Source organism: Streptopelia decaocto, assembly GCF_964273445.1.
Source record: "Streptopelia decaocto genome assembly, chromosome: 3".
NCBI lineage: Eukaryota > Metazoa > Chordata > Aves > Columbiformes > Columbidae > Streptopelia > Streptopelia decaocto.
This window is the reverse complement of record NC_138656.1, coordinates 33,706,050-33,725,019: the sequence shown is the minus strand read 5'-3', so window position 1 is coordinate 33,725,019 and position 18,970 is coordinate 33,706,050. Positions and strand designations below refer to the sequence as shown.

At 50.4% G+C, this 18,970-nt stretch overlaps 1 protein-coding gene across 1 annotated transcript; it reads right to left on the bottom strand.

The window, feature by feature from the left end:
* Window positions 1-3,960: 3,960 nt before the first annotated feature.
* DRC5 (dynein regulatory complex subunit 5) lies at window positions 3,961-11,131 on the bottom strand (the record flags this gene model as incomplete). Its single annotated transcript, XM_082048936.1, has 4 exons — window positions 3,961-4,137; window positions 6,078-6,527; window positions 7,625-8,190; window positions 10,963-11,131. 4 exons carry the CDS (start codon window positions 11,129-11,131, stop codon window positions 3,961-3,963), a joined length of 1,362 nt encoding a protein of 453 aa, XP_081905062.1.
* Between the last annotated feature and the right edge of the window lie 7,839 nt (window positions 11,132-18,970).

Genomic DNA, 18,970 nt, shown 5'->3' with positions numbered 1-18,970 from the left:
TCAGCAAGACCTGTGGAGAGGAGGGGCTGTACAAGAACAGCCGTAAAAGGCTTTGCAGATGCAGTGGTTTTTGCAGGAGACATGAGGCAGGACAGGGCAGGAGGCTGCTGTGCTGGAACAGCAGTGCTGTGAGGCCAGGAGGGTGAGAGGGATACAGAGCAAGCGGAGCATTTGATGGAGAAGCCTGGGAACAGAGCAGGCTCTCCAAGCAGGCTGTGCCTGCTCTGGCCCAGTAGAGAGGCAGGAGGTATTTCCAAGCTGAGGTGCCCAGGCCAGGCCTCGCTGCATCATCAGAGCAGCGATGCTGCCTCCAAGCCCAGCACTGACAGCTCAAGCATGTGTCACCAAACCACAGTGGCTAATGCAGCCACAAGGTGTAAATGTCACTAATGAATAAATTGCCTTGTGCCTCTGAGAGGCTAATCCATCACAGCCGGGGACGGGGATCTGACAGGCTCGGCTATTTCAGGCACAGCCTGTAGGGAGGAGGAACTGCTTCATTTCTGAGCCGTCCCCTCTGACGAGGGAAGCCGATGCAGGGCTTGGCTCTGCGCTACTCCCCATCTTTCTAGCTGCTTCGGCTTAATCTCTCTTCTCTGTGACCAAAGAAAAAAGCAAGAGAGGGTCTAGGTTAGCAAAGAGTGCCCTGTCAGCAGGGCCTTGTGTGAGCCCCAGCCAAGGCAGCTGTGTTTGGGAGGAGTTTGGTAGGAGGTGGCTGCACACAGCGCATGGGTGGTGTAGGTGCTGATGGGGTAAAGTGGTGGGTCCCCGGTGACCAGAAGAGCTTGTGTCAGTTGTCTGGGCTGCAGGGCTGTGGCCTGCATGGTTTGTGTTTCAGGCCAGCAGCGCTTGGCACTGTGCTTTACAAACAGTGCACAGCCCCCCCATTTCCCTCCCTGCTGTTGAACTCCATCCCCCAGCCCCTCGGCTGGCTGTGCAGAGGGCCGGTAGGTACCTGGCAGGCAGGGATGGAAGCTCAGTGTGGACACATCCAGCCCCACTGGTGCAAAGGGAGGCTGAACGCAGCAACCATTTCCACGCACAGCCTCTGCCCATCCCTGCGGCAGCCTGCTCCTCCACCCCCAGTCAGTGCTCAAAATCAACCTGCTGTCATGTTTACGACATATGCCAGTGTGACACCTTGCAAATTGATGCCTGTGTCGCTGCGAGCAGAAGTTGCTGGGCTTGGGAAGCCGGCCACCGGTTCTGGCTGCCGCGCACGCTGTGCTCAGAGCAGCAGAAGCTGGGCTCGCCATCTGCTGCGGGAGGGAGCTCCAGCCCAATGGGGCGCCTGCTGCCGTAGTCAAACTGAAAGCGTTTGTGTCATTCCCCCTCCTTTACTACCTGGCACCCCAGTGTCTGCCCCATCACCCTGGCACAGATCCATGGGTGGGGGGATGCTCCCAGCTTGGCTGGAGTCCCTCTGCTGCTGAGTGCCACTGCTCTCATGCTGCTCATGCTGCGTCAGTGGATGGTGGCAGGAGGGGACCCCAGCTCCCAAGCAAGGTGCTGGAGGTTGTTCCCTCCCTCAGACCACAGCAGACCTCTCTCCTCAAAGCCCCACGGTACTCCTTGGGGATGGATCTCACCAGAGAGCTAAGGGGTCCGTACTGGCCTTGCACTGGCACATGCCCTTCCCAGCACAGAGTGACCTGCTAGTCACTGCTCTGCAAGGCAGTCCCACACCTCAGTATCTGGACTTGAAGGTGACAAGCGACCCACCAACAATGGGGTAGGTCACTCTCAGACAATCTGCTGTTCTGTCAGGGCTTTCGTTTTTACCAACTTGTATGGAATTCGAAATGGTTTCAGCCCTTGCAGACTGGCTGATAGTAGACTGTTGGTCGTGGGTGTGGGTGAATGGTGCAGACTGTTTGGTTTGGCCTTTGCTTTTTGGCCAAGAGATTGGTGGGAGGGATGGCAAAGGGTTCTCTGGGCAGCAGCAACCTATTCAGGCGTTCCTGCACGTGGCAGCCCAGGAGTGGGTTTGGAGGGTGCTCAGGTGGTGTTTACAGTCTCGACCATTTGCAGGAAGAGGAGCTGTGTGTATCCTGGAAAGCAAGACAAGCGTTGTTCTGGGGATTATATGTTTTCCCAAGCCCTTTTCTTTCCATCCCTGTTCCTCACTGGCTCTGGTGGCCAGTTCCTCCCCATGTGTCTGCTAGTATGTCTGAGGGACCTCATCGCTGTCCTCCCAGCACGAGCTTTCATTGCACAACTGGCTGACCAGACACAGCCCTGTACTTTGAAGCTACAGGCAGGCTTGCCCAGGACCAGGTCCCCCCCATTAAGCCCCCGCCCCATCCTCACTGCTGGAGCTGTTCCTTTGTCAGCCTGAAGCTGATCTGGGTCTTTTCTGCTGTTTCTGAACATGAGTTCTCATCTCATTCAGGTGTGTCATTCAGTGGAAATATTTTGTAAATGCAAATAAAAATAAATAAATCTATTCAATACCTCGGTCTCGAGGATGGGAAAAAAGTAGTGGGAGACGCCCGGGTGGGGAGGTTTCACAGCTGCTGATGCTGGTTAAGTTTTCTTGCAGATGTAGCCCCTGGAGCATCCACAAATAGTTGGGAAGGGAGCTACACAGACCTGCAAGGGCTTGGGTCTGAGCACCCCTTGTGTGGCCACCACCACCAGGGACAGCCTTGCACTCCATCCTTTCTGATCTATAAGGGTAAAGGTCCTGTCGGCCAGGGGCCGGCGGCACTGTGGGCGTCTGTCTCCATCAGGCAGAGCAAGGCAGAAGCGGGTACGTGGCGAACAAATTCTTTTGTGAACACCGGGAAACAGTTTTTACCTTTCAACTCTGTCAATACGACCTAGCTCTGTCTGTCTCTATATATGTACAAACAGTATATCACAATGTTGCCTTTTTTGTTGGAAATATCAAAGTACAAAGATTGTAAACCAAATCGGTGTAATAAAAGTTTCAGGTGATTCACTGAGGTGGCTGCCAGCGGTGGGTCTGTGAGCGCTGGTGCTGGGCAGGGCTGGGAGATGTGTGAAGTCCCTGGGACGGCAGTCAGCCTGCTGGCTTAATTCCCTGCTGACCTCTCCTGAGTGGGGCTGTTGAAGGACTGAGGAAATCGGGTACATGCCCTGTCCTGTTTTCATGTGGCCACAGAAGAGCGCTGCTTTGTTTTCCTCTAAGCCCAAGGAAGCTGTTCCTGTTTTCAGCCCCATGGGCTGTGTGGGCCAGCAGTCGTGTAGGGACCCCTCTAGCTTGAAGTTATGCAAAGCACTGATTTTTTTGACAAGTTTGCATGGAAGACCACTTCTAGTTAAGGTAAGTATCTGGTTGTAAGGAATTCACCTGTTTGCAAAGCAGGGTAACACTGATCAAAGGCATAGCAAGCCAAAGCAGGGAACCATGGTAGAGACACCTGTCATTTATTGATTTTTTTTTTTTTTAATTTTCACCATGCATATCTGAGACTCCAGACAGATTTTGCTATTAAAAAAATGAATAAATCCTTGAGCAGATGAATAGACAAAAAAAACTGCTGAGGAACTAGAAACAACATTCCCCCTATCCTCTATGCATCTCATGTCCTCCTCAGCAAAAAGCCTAAAGGAGATGCCTGCCCTGAAGGTTAGTTCTGGACTAGACTATTTAGATGGTGGAGGCTTCACCTTAGCTGCTTTACAAGTGGAACAACATTAACTAACTTTGCTGCTGGAGCACATAAGAAACACCACCGGAGGTGGGATTTAGTCTTGGGTGCAGTGGGAGAGAGGGCTCAAGAGGCAGGTTGCTTCTGTGATGCCCCTACAGTCCCATGAGGTCTGATGTCTGTCTCGTGCTATGTCACAGGCTGGATGATGGGGATCTGGGAAAGGATGTGGTGGTGGTCACAAGGTTAGCATTTCTTGGAAGCAGAAATAAAAACAAGCCTCTGAAGTGAAGCCTTTCCAGCACTGGACCAGCAAAGCTCATTGCTCTCTGGAACGTTTTCTTCAGAGGGGTTTGGCAGGGGCGTTCTGCAGAGACCCCAGCCTTGCCACTTCCCGGTTGGTCCACACAATTTGGTGAATGAGGTACTCAGTCTCCTGGCCCACCTCTGCCAGGCGGAGATCAAACTCAGTCAAAATCTTGTTGTCTGCCAGCCCATCAAGCAGCTGCTTCCCACCATCCTGCAAATGGGTAAGAAGGGGAGGTTAAAGGAGGAGATCCAAAAGTGAAGTGTGTTGCTCCGTTTCCCACCTCCCCAGAGCAACGCCCCTGCTGCCGGTGGTGGGCAGCCCATGAGATGGTGCCAAAAGCAATGAAGTCCTTCACCGAAGCCCAAAATGCTGCTCAGAGGAGAAGTACACAAGGAAGGAGTGTAACCTTATGCAGCACTCAGCGATATGACACATGCTAATGATTCCCTCTGGGTACCATGTCAGGAGTCCTCAAACTCAGGCTGATTAATACCACGGCTGGTGATGATAACCTGAGAGGAGTCTCTGCCCTCCCCTATCCCCTGGTCCTCAGCTCACTGCTGGCTGGGGACAAATGGCGATGTGATTAGGACACTGCTCCTCATCTTGGCAGTGGGGGAGCCCCAGTCCTGGCAGTCTCCTGCCTGGATGCCATTTCCCAGGCTGGGCTAGCTTTCCTGGGGGAAACATCTCACGCAGCCAAAGCCCAGCCTGTATGGGACAGAAAATGCGATGTAGATAGCTGTAGGGAGGACACTCACTTTGGGGCACTTCCCTCTCTTACCTGAGGCACTGTCTTTAGGGACAATTTGACTTTTCCCCCCGCCATAGCCGTTCTCTTTCTGGTACCAAATACACCTCCTGCCCCCGTCTCCTCCATCCAGGCAGTCCCCTCATCCCAACACCCTGCCTCTTAGACCTTCTGCTAAAAAGCAAAAGACAAAAAGGACAGGAAAGGTGTCTCTTTTTAATGGGGTATGAAGGTCAGAATTTGATGCATCTCTAGCAAATATCCCCATTATGCCCAAAATAATACCACCAGCCCACTTGTTGGGCTGCTGTAGAGCTTCACAAATGGGTACCAGGAGAGCTTATCAGAAGGAAGATGCTAAGTGCAGACATTATTATTTACTAAGCAAGAATCCTTCTCTCCTTTCCAGCCCTTGCCCCCTTCTCTCATTACACGCAAACGGTTTTCCATGTCTAAGATCATAAACCTCAGAACTCACAAAAGGTTTTCTGCCATCAAATCCTTTTAAAGCCATTGTCAAACACATTTATGCCAATATTCCTGCCAGCAGGGACAGCTGGTCCTGCTATCTCTTTATTGTGACAGTAAGAAAAATTGAGGCAGTGCAGAAAGTTTAAAAGCCGGCATGATTGCATTTGGCTGTCTAGTTTCAGATTTCTAAAGCTCTTTTTAATCAGCAGAAGATAATTGGTCTGGTTTGTGGGCATGTTGCATACAGCAGCTCTTAGGGATATAGTAATATCTGTGGATGCTCCTCTGTCTAGAAAATGCACGCCTGTGGCTTAGGAGCCACTCGTAAGCACCCAGACGTGACACTTCTGACCTGCTGCACCGCTCTAGAGATGCAGGGTGAGTTAAAGGAGCAAAACAACCGAGACAATTTTCTAACAGTCTCCTCTGAGTGTGTGACGGACAGGAGAGATTCTGGGATGGGTGACACTATCTGTGTGATGCTGAGTGACAGATGGCACAGCAGATCCAAAGCACAGAGAATATGAATAAGGCTCTCGTCTCATACTGCCTATTTTTATTATCTACTCCCACGTGTGTGAAGTGGTTGTGATTTTTCCCAGACATACTCCCTGGTTTTCAGTTTCCTGGGGAGAAAAATCCTTTCTGCCCAAAAGCCCAGAGCCTAGAAGCCAGATTCAGCCTTGTGAACAGAGCTAGATATAATAAGTGAGAAAAATAAATGCCCGTGTGTGCACAGGAGATGTCCTTTGACTTCCTGCTGTCTGCTAGAGTCTACTCCTTGCTCCCAACCGATTGTTATCACACCAAGATTGCAAAGTAAAGGATGCATTTGTCTCTGTGGCTTCAAGGCAGGGCAAACTCAGCATCTACTCTGCAAGGCCACCAGGCAGGCTCACAAACTGCAGGGAGAAGGGGTTTCTCTTACCAGCCCCAGGTGGTTGCACGAGAAATTGATATTCGTCAGGGTGGTGTTCTGAGCCAGGACCTGGGAGAAAACCATAGCAGTTGGCTCTGACAGGTTATTGCTGCCCAGATGGATGGACTTCAGGGTGGTGTTGGTCAGCAGGGCATGGCCAATCGCCTCCCCGCCTTTGTCCTCCAGGCAGTTGAGGCGCAGATTCAGAGAGGTCAGGGTGGAGTTCTCAGCAAGGGCTTGAGCAAGAGCCTGAGCCCCCTCGTGATGGATCTGGTTGTTACACAGATCGAGGGTTTCTAATCTGCTGCAGTTGATCAGCTTGCCAATAGCTTGTGCCCCCTTGTCCCTGATGAGGTTGTGGGACAAATTCAGCTCCACCAAGCATGGGTGATCCAGCAAGTTACGGACCAGCAGCCTGGTTTGGTTGTCATCCACTTTGCTTCGTGTCAGCTTGAAAACCTGTGGGGATAAAGGACAGGGACACTGAAACAGTCAGCGCTTTGGATTGAGCTTTGTACAAGACCTCATGGGAGTTGAGCATATGGTCCGCCAGACAGGATTCATCTCCCTTCACTTTGGACAACTTTAGCCAGTAGGGTCAAGTACTTGCTTTTATAGTGGGCAGGTACTTCCAGCAGGCAGGGCATGCCCACTGATGTTCCGTGCCTGTTCTCGGGAGAAATGGTTAATCTCCTGGGAATGCCTGTTCCTCTCCTATGGCTCCATGTGACCTCTGACACAGAGGGCTAAATTAAAACAAGATAAAGCTGCCCAAACATCTGCAGAGGGTAACAGCAGAACTCACCCCAGATCACAGTTGAACACTGTCTGAATGAGCATGTGCACTGGTGGTAACTACAGTGCTCTTGGTGAATGGTAATGTCCTGCATGACCAGGGCACCTTAATAAACACAGCAGAGGTAATTTCTCTTCTGGAAGCCAAGCAGACAAATATTTCCCAAAGCACGTCAGTCTGTGTGGGGACTGTTCAGCTAGCTCACTCTGGCTGCACTTGGGATAGCATTGCCCACTGGTGCTTTGGAGGGGATGAGTGTCTGCACTGCAGTTGCCACAGGACTGAAGCTGGCGTTAATGCCCAGAAAGAAAAGCCCTTATCACTCTACAGCAAATGTAATTCCTTATGCTCTTCTTGTGGGTCTCTGCTCCGCTGGGGCGTGTTGGCATGTGTTTGCTGAGTATAACTACTGAAAACTCCTCAAGAAATACTCTCTCTGGTCTTCTCTCCTCCCTCCCTGCCTCCCAGAACTATCTGAGGAGTTAAAACAGGAGTGCCAGTTTCTCTTGTGCTACAGGGAACATGTTTTGTGGGAGCAAATATTCATCTCATCAACCCTCTGACAGCCTATTCTAGCAAGGACATATACAGAACAAGATACTCAGCACTAGGCCAGCAAGTCAACATCTCTGCACTCTGCCGGGCTGCAACTTGAAAAAGGAAGGGTGTAGCCAGAAAGTAAAACCGGTCCCTGTGCTTCTATCCCCAGGCAATTTGAAGATCTAGCTGAGGAAGGAAGGTTCAGGTTTGGTTATGTTACTTTCAAGTTGCGGCACTTCTTCAAGGCAACAGCCAGGTTGCAGCAGTCCTGGTGGGTGAAGTCAAAGAGGTTCCATTCGAAGTTCATGCCACAGTCCTTCATGCCATAGGTGAGATGAAGCTCTTCAAGGTGAGGGAGAGCAGTAATGAGGACTCCTATGTCATAGTGATGCATGGAGACCTCATCATCTCCAAAATCACTCCCTGTATCATCATCATCCATCTCCTCCTTTCGATCCACCTGCAGAGGTGGCAGGAACTGATCAATCTCCAGTTTCCGCACATAGTCTTTGCAGAGTGGGATGAGCTCTAGGACCTGGTTGGGGTCTGTGGAGTTAGGGATGAAACATTTCACAACGTTCTCCAGGTGACGTTCCAAGAACATCCGTTTCCAGCTGCCTCCATAGTTGGAGATGTCACACACTTGCCAGCGCTCAGTGCAGCACCTCTTCCAGTAGTCCTCATCTCTGATTAGGTTGGCAGTCACTGCGAGTGGAACATCAGTGGAGAGCCTGTCCAGCACCTTTCTTTGGTGTTCAGGCAGAAGACGGTTCAAAACAGGGTTCTCTGGAGGGGATAAAAAGAAGCAGAGGTTGGTCTGGGCTGTAGGAACCACAGCTGGCACTGTGGTCCTGCCCAGGGCCCAGCTGTGTGCCCATGCCCTCCCCTATGCTGATCCTGGCTCTCTCAGTTGCCAGCGGCTGGTGCAGGGAGCTAAGCTGGCAGAAAATGTGTAGGATTCATTTCCTAAATTCCTGTGTAGGATTTATAACTTTAACAATAAAACATCAGCATAATTTGGTTTACTCCCATAATATTTGGGAACTGCATCAGAAACTTAGCTCCCAGTTTAAATTTAGTTTGAATGCAATTTATATTCAGAGCAGGACTTCTGCTCCCAAGAGAACTAATTCAGCCTTGCAGTTATGGGAGAGTTTGGCTTGTCATTTGCTGAACTTTCTCCCTTTAGTTTCTAAGCATATTGAAGAATGACATTTGAGAACAACTTCAAGCAGTGCTCTTTTATCTTAACTCGGGTGTCTGTCTTACCCCAAATTAATTCCTGTTCCTTTCCACTGAGACACGCTCTTAGCCTTTAGGCCTACCTTGTTTAAATAAAAGTTCTATTTTCCCAGGAGCTTTCTCCCTCAGTCTATTTCCCAATGTTCACCCTAATTCTCGGACGGTTTCTGCCTGGTCAAAGTTTTTTGTGGTAAGAAATGCCAAAGAAAACCATATGTACTCACACCATGAATGCTTGGTAACATATACACAGTAGTATTGAGTAACAGAAATCTTGAGTGGAGGGGCCTATCTGTGCATGGGAAATCAGATTTTGAGACACAAAGTGGGGTTACCTTTATATTTCCTCTGTCTCTGTGGCATTTCCTTCCTAAGAACACCCAAAGTTTTACCACAGCTTCTTCCTGTGGTCTATTATTCAGTGTCCTACAGCTGGCACTGCAGTGACCTTCTCTGCAGTGTCCCATGACACAAGCAGAGGTGGGACACAGAATCAGGGAATCACAGAATGTCAGGGATTGGAAGGGACCTGAAAAGATCATCTAGTCCAATCCCCCTGCCGGAGCAGGAACACCCAGATGAGGTTACACAGGAAGGTGTCCAGGTGGGTTTTGAATGTCTCCAGAGGAGGAGACTCCACAACCCCCCTGGGCAGCCTGTTCCAGTGTTCTGTCACCCTCACTGAGAAGAAGTTTCTTCTCATATTTCAGTGGAACCTCCTGTGTTCCAGTTTATACCCATTGGCCCTTGCCTTATCATTGGTTATCACCGAGAAGAGCCTGGCTCCATCCTCGTGACACTCACCCTTCACATATTTATAAACATTAATGAGGTCACCCCTCAGTCTCCTCTTCTCCAAGCTAAAGACACACAGCTCCCTCAGCCTTTCCTCATAAGGGAGATGCTCCACTCCCTTAATCATCTTTGTCGCCCTACACTGGACTCTCTCCAGCAGTTCCCTGTCCTTCTGGAACTGAGGGGCCCAGAACTGGACACAATATTCCAGATGCGGTCTCACTACCACACACGTGGGCAGAACTTTGCTCGGGCTCATTCAGGCCAGAGCAGCAGGCAAGATGCAGCCGCACAGCTCAGGGAATGGCATGAGGGTCCCCAAGACACCGAGCACACTGCTCTTGTGTGTACGCACTGTAGGTTCAATCCATTTGACATTGGACTGGCTGACCAGATGATAAGACTGCAAGGGTGTTCCAGTTCAGACACCCAAGTACCATCAGCTCCTGGTAAGGCAGCACAGAACTCCTCTGTGCTGTCCTACAGTCCCAATGTGGACACAGCCTTAGAATCATAGAATCATTTCAGCTGGAAGAGGCCCTCAAGATCACTGAGTCCAGCCATAACCTGATTCTAGCACTAAACCATGTCCCAGACAACCTCATCTATATGCCTTTTAAACACCTCCAGGGGATGGTGACTCCACCATTTCCCTGGGCAGCCTGTTCCACTGCTTCACAACCCTTTCTGTAAAGAATTTTTTCCTAATATCCAATTTGAACATTCCCTGGCTCAACTTGAGGCCATTTCCTCTCGTTCTATCATTTGCTACTTGGGAGAAGAGACCAAAACCCTCCATGCTACAACCTCCTTTCAGGTAGTTGTAGACAGCGATAAGGTCTCCTCTTTGGTCTCTGCTGACACTTCACTGAATCAGCCAAAAAACACGTAGGCCCTTCCTTTCCCTCTCCCATTCAGTTCGCAGATGAGACACACTTTTTCTGTTTTGCTACGTTTCATGAGTCTACGTGCTTCAAAAGCGCATCCCTTGCCTGAGGATACAGCTTGTCACATCACCATCAAAAGCCATGGAGAAAGCCTGAGACTGTGAGCACAATATATATATCCTGAGGTGGTAGCTCCTCTTAGCAAGGAGTAATTCTCCACCTCTTTGTACAGCACTCAGCATAGCAGGGCTCCATCCTGGAGTGCTAACATAATGCATGCATGGATCAAGAGAAGCAAACAGTCACTCCACAGCCCCAGTCACGGCTGGGCTAGGTGGGTCCAGCAGAGCACGGAAGGAAGAGGACATGATAGGACAAGGTTAGGGCAGAGTCACATCCTGGATAGCAGCCCAGAGGTCTATGGCCATCCCTGGAGTGTACAAGCACATACTTAGCACTGAAGAGTTTGTTTAACTAGCTGCCTGAGGGGAATATTTCTCCCCATCTGTTCCTTTAGCAGGGCTGGGTACCACATTCTGCCTTTTGGGTGTATCTGCCTGCCTTGTTGACTCTCTGCTCCCTGGGACTGATGGTCTCTCTCCATGTGTCCCAAGGGAAACACGCTCCCGCTTACTTCCAAAATTGTGAATGATGTGCTGGAGGCAGAGATCAGTGAGGTGGGGGACAGTGGCGAGGGACCACTCGGGATCCTCAATGACGCGGTGTTCAGCAGCGAGGCTGGCTGGGGATGGATACAGTGAGGAGACGGCTCTGCCCCTGTCACCAGGTGCTGGCTGCTGCATCCTGCTCAGGATGCACTTCTCCTTGAGGAGAAGCAAGAGGAAAATCTCTTCAGAGTCACCACCACATTTTCCAGCTGGGCTGCCTGCAAAAGAAAAGGGTAAGTTTAGAAAGAGGCCAGCGATAACAGTGGTCCGCTCACACTGCTTTCGCGTAATGCACTTGGCCCCTGCCCTTTGCCCACATCCTCTGCTTGGACTGGAAGCACTGCAGCAAAATAACAATTATTCAGCCTTATCTTTATACACATCCCTGTACAAAGAGGTGTCTAGGTACCACATGTAATAAGCAGATAATAATGTGGTGTTAATTGAGAGTGCTGCCGAAGAGGATGGGCAGGAATTGATTGTTTGCTGTGTTTTCCAATAAATGAAATAGGCAAAGCGAGCAGGAGCTGGGTTTAAAGCAAAGGAAAATTATGGTTCTTTGCACTGTCTGCAGTTGAGCTGGGGGAATTCTTTGCCATGGGATGTTGTGAGAGCCTGTGCAGGTTCCAGGACAAATCCATGGAAGAGAAACCCCTTGAGAATGACTCAGTGCGAAGAAACCACATCTGGCCCAACATGAGTTGAACACAGCTTGAGATGGGGAGAGTGCTGGAAAAAAGAAACACACATACTTGCATAGTTTTTCTGCTCTTTTCCAGGCATCTGCTTCTGGCCATGACCAAAGGCGGGATACTGGGCCAGACCATCCCCTGGTTTGACCCAATATGCCTGTTCTTATGACTCTTTGAAGAAAGATGCTTTGCAGATGAATACATTACATGTGTATTCATATTTTTTCCTGCTTTTTCCAATTACTCTCCAGCTGAACTCCTTCCAGACATCCATTAAATAATGAGATGGGTCTGACCTGTTCAAACTGCACTTAGCCTAAGCAGATATGAGCTAAAAGAACCACCCTGGAGCAGAAGGCAAGATGCCCAGTCCTATTAGCTCTGCAGATCTTTCACAGACCAAAGTTTCTGATTTGCCATTTCCTACCCCAATCTCAGGACCAGCGTGCTCAATTGTCAGAATCTCATGTGTATGGTTATTGTCTGGAAGTCCTAATGGTTCCCTTTCCAGCCATATCAGTCTGAAAGAAGCAGAGAAGACACTAGGAAGGTGTCTGCTTCTTGAGCTGTGGGTTCAACAGGAGTTCCCAGGCATGGTGAGTATCTCCCAGGGCATAAAGACCCATGCTGATCCTTACTGGGGCTAACTGGGCAGTTAAAGACTGCAGGAAACCTAAAAGAAACATGAGGCAGATGGATGGATGGCAATGATGTCAGAGGTGAGAACAGCTTCCTGCAAGACCAAGATGATGCCTCAGGGCAAAAGTGGCCTTGCATCACAGTAGAATCAAAAGGATCCTGTGATAAAATCCTGCACAGAAGCTAAATGCCATGTGGTATCTTGTGCCACAGCATCCCTCAGCTGAACAGCGCTTTGATCCAAAACAGCTCCTCCATTGTGAAGAGCATGAGCCAGACAGTGCTCCCCAGATGACACATCTCAGATCCTTTTCCTGCACCAGGCTGCTCCCTTCTCCTCTGCCCTCCCAGTTTGTGCTGCCTCCGCCAGCACAGGCCTCTCTCTCCCTGAAAGCTTTGTGGATGGCTTTGCTGGTGTTCCTCCCTCTGTTCCTTCCCCCTCCAAAAGACATCTGAGCAAGGGCCTGCAAAGAAACCAGCAAAAGGGGGAAGAGAGGAGATCTGTGAAACATTGAGAACTAGAAGAGAGAAGCAAAATTATTTGTGCTGTACTGTGGCAAATACATCAGCAAAGGCTTCTTCACAGAATCACAGAATGGCTGGGGTTGGAAGGGACCTCTGGAGATCATCTAGTCCAACCCACCTGCTAAAGCAGGTTCATCTAGAGCAGATTTCACAGGAATGTGTCCAGGGGGGTTTTGAATGTCTCCAGAGAAGGAGACTCCACAACCTCTTTGGGCAGCCTGTTCCAGTGCTCTGGCACCCTCAAAGTAAATAAGTTTCTCCTCATATTCAGAATGAACTTCCTATGCTTCACTCTGTGCTCGTTGCCCCTCATCCTATCATTGGGCACCAGTGAAAAGAATCTGGTCCCATCCTCTTGACATCCACCCTTGAGATATTTATAATAATTGATGAGAATGCACTTGAAGCAGGTCTGAGAAGAGAATGAGAGCCAGGAAAGGGTGGAGATGGCAGTGGCAGGGCATCCTCCAGCACAAAGCGGGAGGACAAAGGGCACAAAGGGCAGGGAAGCTGAATTTCCTGCGAGACATTGGTGTATGGATGACAAAGGCGAGGGCTGTAGAAAAAGGAAGCCTGGTCTGGAGAGGAGTGGGTATGGAAGGGTATGGAAGGGGAAGGAATGGGCGACAGGCAGATGGGAAGACCAGGGGTCCTTTCTCTGTGAAGCTCCCTGCTCCCAAAGGAGTGTGCTGTGATGATGGGCCACCATTGAGGGGAAAGAGAAGAGGCCTGACTCTCCACAGCACATTGATCCAGCTGAAATCCTGTTCTTGGTGCTTGATGGCTTCAGCAGAATGGCGAAGCACAGCCAGATGGCAGTGAGGTGTCATTATTAGAGAAGTGATTGTGAAAAATGTTTTCTCCTTGCTCAGTCCTTTGTCCTATTCAAAAAGCATCTGTGTCACTCTGTCCCCCAGGCCAGTCACAGCTAATTGAAGCTTCTCATGGCTTTTCTGACCTTTTGGAAGCAATTGTTAAAGGCCGGTTGTTGGGGAAAGCCAGTGCAGCATCAGCGGCCTAGGATTATTTCATGGTTGCGTCATGCAGATGATCTGATTGCCAGCTTACTGATGGCATATTGATTTTTAGAGGGTATGTAACCTATGGCGCATGCAGGACTGCCAAAGGGGTTCCTTGAGACCAAGCGGGAGACACAGCTGCCCTTGGGCAGAGCCAAAACCCAGCTGTAGAAACAGTTCAGCCCCTCTGTACATTGGGTGAAGCTTCCTGAGCAAAGCTTGCCTGCAGTGGGAGGTCAGTCGGTGTGTGCTACCCAGCTGTGGGTCAGCCACAGGTGTAGGGTGGCCCCAAAAGAGAGACAGACAGCTCGGAGCGTCTGTGACTGGGCTGCTGAGTTTTCCCTCAACCTCACAGAATCACAGAACCACAGAATGGTTGGGTTTGGAAGGGACCTCTGGAGGTCGTCTAGTCCAACCCACCTGCTAAAGCAGGTTCACCTAGAGTAGATTGCACAGGAATGTGTCCAAATGGGTCTTGAATGTCTCCAGAGAAGGAGACTCCACAACCTCTCTGGGCAGCCTGTTCCAGTGCTCTGGCAACCCTCAGATTTTCCTCATATTCAGATGGAACCTCCTATGCTTCAGCCTATGCCCATTGCCCCTCATTCTGTCGTTGTGCACCACCGAAAGGAGTCTGGTCCCATCCTCTTGACACACACCCTTGAGATATTTATAAACATTGATGAGATCCCCTCTCAGCTCCACAACAAGTCATCTCAGCCGAATCCACCATTCCCACCCGGCATTCATTGTGAAGCCAGCAAGAGCGAGGCTGCCGGTGTGCGACAGCCGGCCCGCCAGGTGTCTGAATCAGCCCCCCGCCTGCGGTGTTGGGGGGGCTGAGTCTGTCACTGAGTCACCGCTCACACTGCAGCATCCTTCCTGCCGCCCCCAACAAGGTGAGCACACCCCAACACTTGTCTCTGCAGACCAAGGGGTGCAGCCCATGGGGAAAGGGTCTCTTTCACTGCTGCATCCTCTCCACCTTGGCTGCGGAGTCTCACCCAGCCAGAGGTAACACATCCAGCCAGTTCCCATAGATGGGTTTGCTGAGCATGAATTTAAACACCAGAGAAGCATAATTCACTATCAGTCAGCCAAGTCAAGAGTGTTAATGCACACCACTTCCAGCCCACTCTCCATACACATCAGTCACCTACACTAAAAAGGTTTTGCTAAACGATATACATCTAATGGGGTCACGTAGTAAACTCCCAGTTAATATCATTTAACACCCAGATTAGGCTGAAAAGCAAATGGTACTAAAACTTCTTAAAAAAAAAAAAAAATCACACTTCACTTCCCAGGAAGAAGCTGACAGAAATCCACTCACACATCCAATTTGCGCTGCTACATAGCATGCCTAAAAAAACCTTCAGTTTTGATCTGGAAATAAAAGATTTTTGTGCTTTTGCTTCACACGAAAGCCCAGAGAGACCAAAAAAGAAGAGTTGCACGGAAACTAGTGACCTTTGGCTGATGCCTCCTACCAGCAAAGATCCAAGAGATGAAACAGCTGTAAACACTATTATTTACTGGAGAGTTTGTAAGTGCAGGATAAATTCTTTCTGGGGATGTTTACGCCCCAGCCAAGATTGCATTCACACTGAAGGTCAGTCTACACTGAAACTGAGGAAGCTCTCGGGTCACTGCAATAGCACCCTGAAAATGCCAGCTGTTCTACAGGTGTCCTGGCCTCTGTGCTGTCACCTCTGCTCTGGGCAGGCTAGTGGGGATGTTGGCAAGAGATCCTGAACGCTGGCTAACACTGCTGATCCCACTGCCACCTGCAGGGACTTGCCATGCTTCCTTGCACTTGGAAAGGCTGATGGTAAGCATGCATTAGGACAGCATATTGCAGGCTCATCAAGGAGCTGAGACTCTGCAATGGGCTTTAAGTAAGTTAAAAAAAAAAAAAAAAAAAAAAAAGGTGTGCCAAATGAGGAATCTATTTAGCTTCAGATATAATGGATTTTGTCTGTAATGGGAGATCAGCCAGAAGGAGGCCAGTCGGCCATTTGAGAATATGGTTAATGTCATCACTGTAATCCAGGTGATAAGAAGGGCCAGCACTGGGGTCCTGGATATCTGTCAACACGCTGGGCCCCTGCCCAGGTGAGGGCTGCTGCCCAAAAGAGGTGTCAGAAACACGAAAGCATTTTAGGACCTGATCATTTCCCACTGCAGCCCTGGCCACTCTGCGCAGCTGGCTCTGTCCTGTCAGGCCCTGGAGACTCAGGGAGGAATGTCTCAGCCCCGAGAGGACAGGAGAACTTCTTGGTGCTCAACACCCCACCCCCACCCCCCCAGCTTAGAAGCCCAGCTCCACAAAATGCCAGTGGTGGGATCCTACCCTCCCTCCTCCAAATGAAAGTCCTCTCCAAAGCCCCCGAGAGGGAGGAAAACTCACTAGCCTGGCCGCTTGATTAAAAATAAGACGTTATAACTGCCCGGGGGGGCGGGTGTCCACCGAGGCGAGGTCACCGGGAGGAGGATACCGGCAGCCCCTGGCAATGCCGTGGGCGCAGCCTCGAGTGAAACTCGCGGGGTCGCCCCTTGGCCCTGGGGGTTTCATTTGCCGGCTCTGCCGGAGGTCCCTGCCCACGGCTGCGGGGAAGCGGGTACGAACAGCCCGGCCGCCTCCCCCCAGCCCGGCCCAGCTCCTCACCCGCCGCCGGTCGCTGCGGACGCGGCCGTTGCCGGGGCGGTGGCTCTGGGCGGTCCGGGGGCTTCGGCGGGGGCGGACCCGGGGCGTGGGCAGCCCGTCCGGGTCGGGCACGCGTGGTAGCCGGAGGGTGGGGAGGCCGTGGGGGAGCTGGTCCCACGTCGCGTGGAGGGTCGCGGGTGGGTCCCCTCCGGGCCGGCACTCTCGAGCAGAGCCGGCACAGGGTGCTGATGCTCCGCGGCGGCGGTCACAGGGCCAGGGCTGCGTGGGGTGCCGGGGAACAGCAGGGGGGCGGATGGATGGGATTTGGGATCTTGCTCCCCTTTCACCCCGCCCCACCGCAGCTGCTGGAGCCCTGCGCAGGGCCGTGGTGGAGGCCCTCTTTTCCGGCATGGAAGCATGTGAGCTAGCCACAATGTCCCTCTCACCCCACACTGGGGTGCTAGTGGGGACCTTTGACGAAGTTTCGTGCACTCCCACAGCGGCAGCTGCTGTGGCATATCGGCAGCATGGAAAGAACAGGACGAGAAGTGCTCTGTGAATGGTTAGGTACCAGTATTCAAACAGTGAATGCTTTGCTGTGCTCAAGATACTTGTTTTGTTGCATATTTTTATTTTAAAGCTCACCAGCATTTGCAACAACTTAATTACCAAAGATACACTGTCAGTGCCTGAAACTAGCTTGGCCTCACTTTTAGGGCCATTACCCTTGAACAACAGATCATAGGCAGGTGTGAAGGGGAGGAGAGCAAATCTGAGAACCCCACTGACAGCAAGATCTGGGTCCATCTGCTGCGTGCCCATCTCTCTCCTCCTCAGTCTGCTCTTTTCTCATTCAGCTAGTAAGCACCCTCTTGTAGAGCAGTGGAAAGATCTGAATCCATGGCGAGGCAGCCGCTGTACACATAATGCTGGGGAATACAGAGAGTGAACAAAGGGATGAAAAGATGCATCTCCTCTTTCCTGTTTCTCAGATCTAAGCATTTTAGTATTTGCCAGTAAATTTTCAGACTGAAACATGGCTTTCTGTCGCTCCTTCAAAATGCTGATGCACTCAGTAGTGGGTACATGATGAGCATGGCCAGCCTGTGCCCTGTGGGACTGTACATAATACTGGTGCCAGTTCTCATGATAGTCCTGCAAGTCCCATAATAGCTGTCATTTTTGGGAAGCTGCACTGACTTTCATATAAAATATAGCTCCTGGTGATGAAGACGATGTTAAATGTGACCCAAGATTACCTGAAAGGCTCAGCACAAAACAATAAATGCAAAGACACATAGATTTAAAAAAGGACCAACATTTTGAGGCCTCTTTTGTGAGTTTCAAAGATGAGGAGTTAGACTTTGGCAGCAATGTACTTCTTTTCTAGGTTTGGCCTGATTCTGTCACTCAGCTCCCCAGAAGACAGTGACACTGCCTGTGAGTCAAGCTGGTGTTTAACACAGCGTGGGTGTCAGAAGCCTTGCAAAGCTCTTCCCAAACACTGGCCCCACACTGACCATGTTATTCCTCAGAATACATCTTCAGGGCTTTCGAGATGTTGAAAGGCAGGAATGAGGGCAATACAGAACCATAAATATTTCCCTCGCATGGATTTCTATGCACTTGCTCCTGAATTTAGTTTGACTCCTGAATAGCAAAGAAGGTAGCAGAACTGAATTCACAGAAATAGCCCCCTGAGTTGCCTCCACAATTGCACTCTGTTTCTGAGCTGGCCCTTCAACAAGCCATCAACACTGTAGTCTTTAGTCCACCTCATGGTTAATGTGATGCAAATATAATGTTTTGAAGACCTTATGTTCTAATGGAGTCCAGGTGTGTCTGTCCAGAGTCATCATATCCCAGAGACAACGTTGCCCAAGTGTTACAGTCAGTTGTTGAATCGAATGCAACCAGGTCTTGAATCATATGCTGAAAACACGTAGTGACACCTGGAAAATGTGTTAACTCTTTATCTTCCTTTGCATTTATTTCCATGCGTGTAGACGTTAGCATGTGTTCCCAGTGGGCATGCAGTGATGTTTGCTCCTCAAATGCCATGAAACAGCTGACTATGTGGAGGGTAAAACACCCATATCCATTCCCTCTGTTCACAGATAAGGGACAGGATGGGGAAGGCACTGCTTCTTGGCCTTAGTGACTAGGGCATTGTCCTCACAGCAAATCCCAGCTGCCCCCTGTATCCCTCCAGCTGCCAGGTCTCAGATTTCCTCCAGACAGCGCCTATGGTGCTGTTGTGCATTATCAGCTCAGCTGTCTTTGCCTGGAGTTTGAGGACAGTGTAATAGTAGTTGACATATTGCAACAAATAAATAGGAGAGATAGCAGGTCCTGCAGTACCTTGTTTATGGGCAACATATCCCACAGGGCATCTTCTGCTGCCAATGCCAAGATTTGGGTCCTGTTCTGGAGATAGAGCTATGGCTGTAGG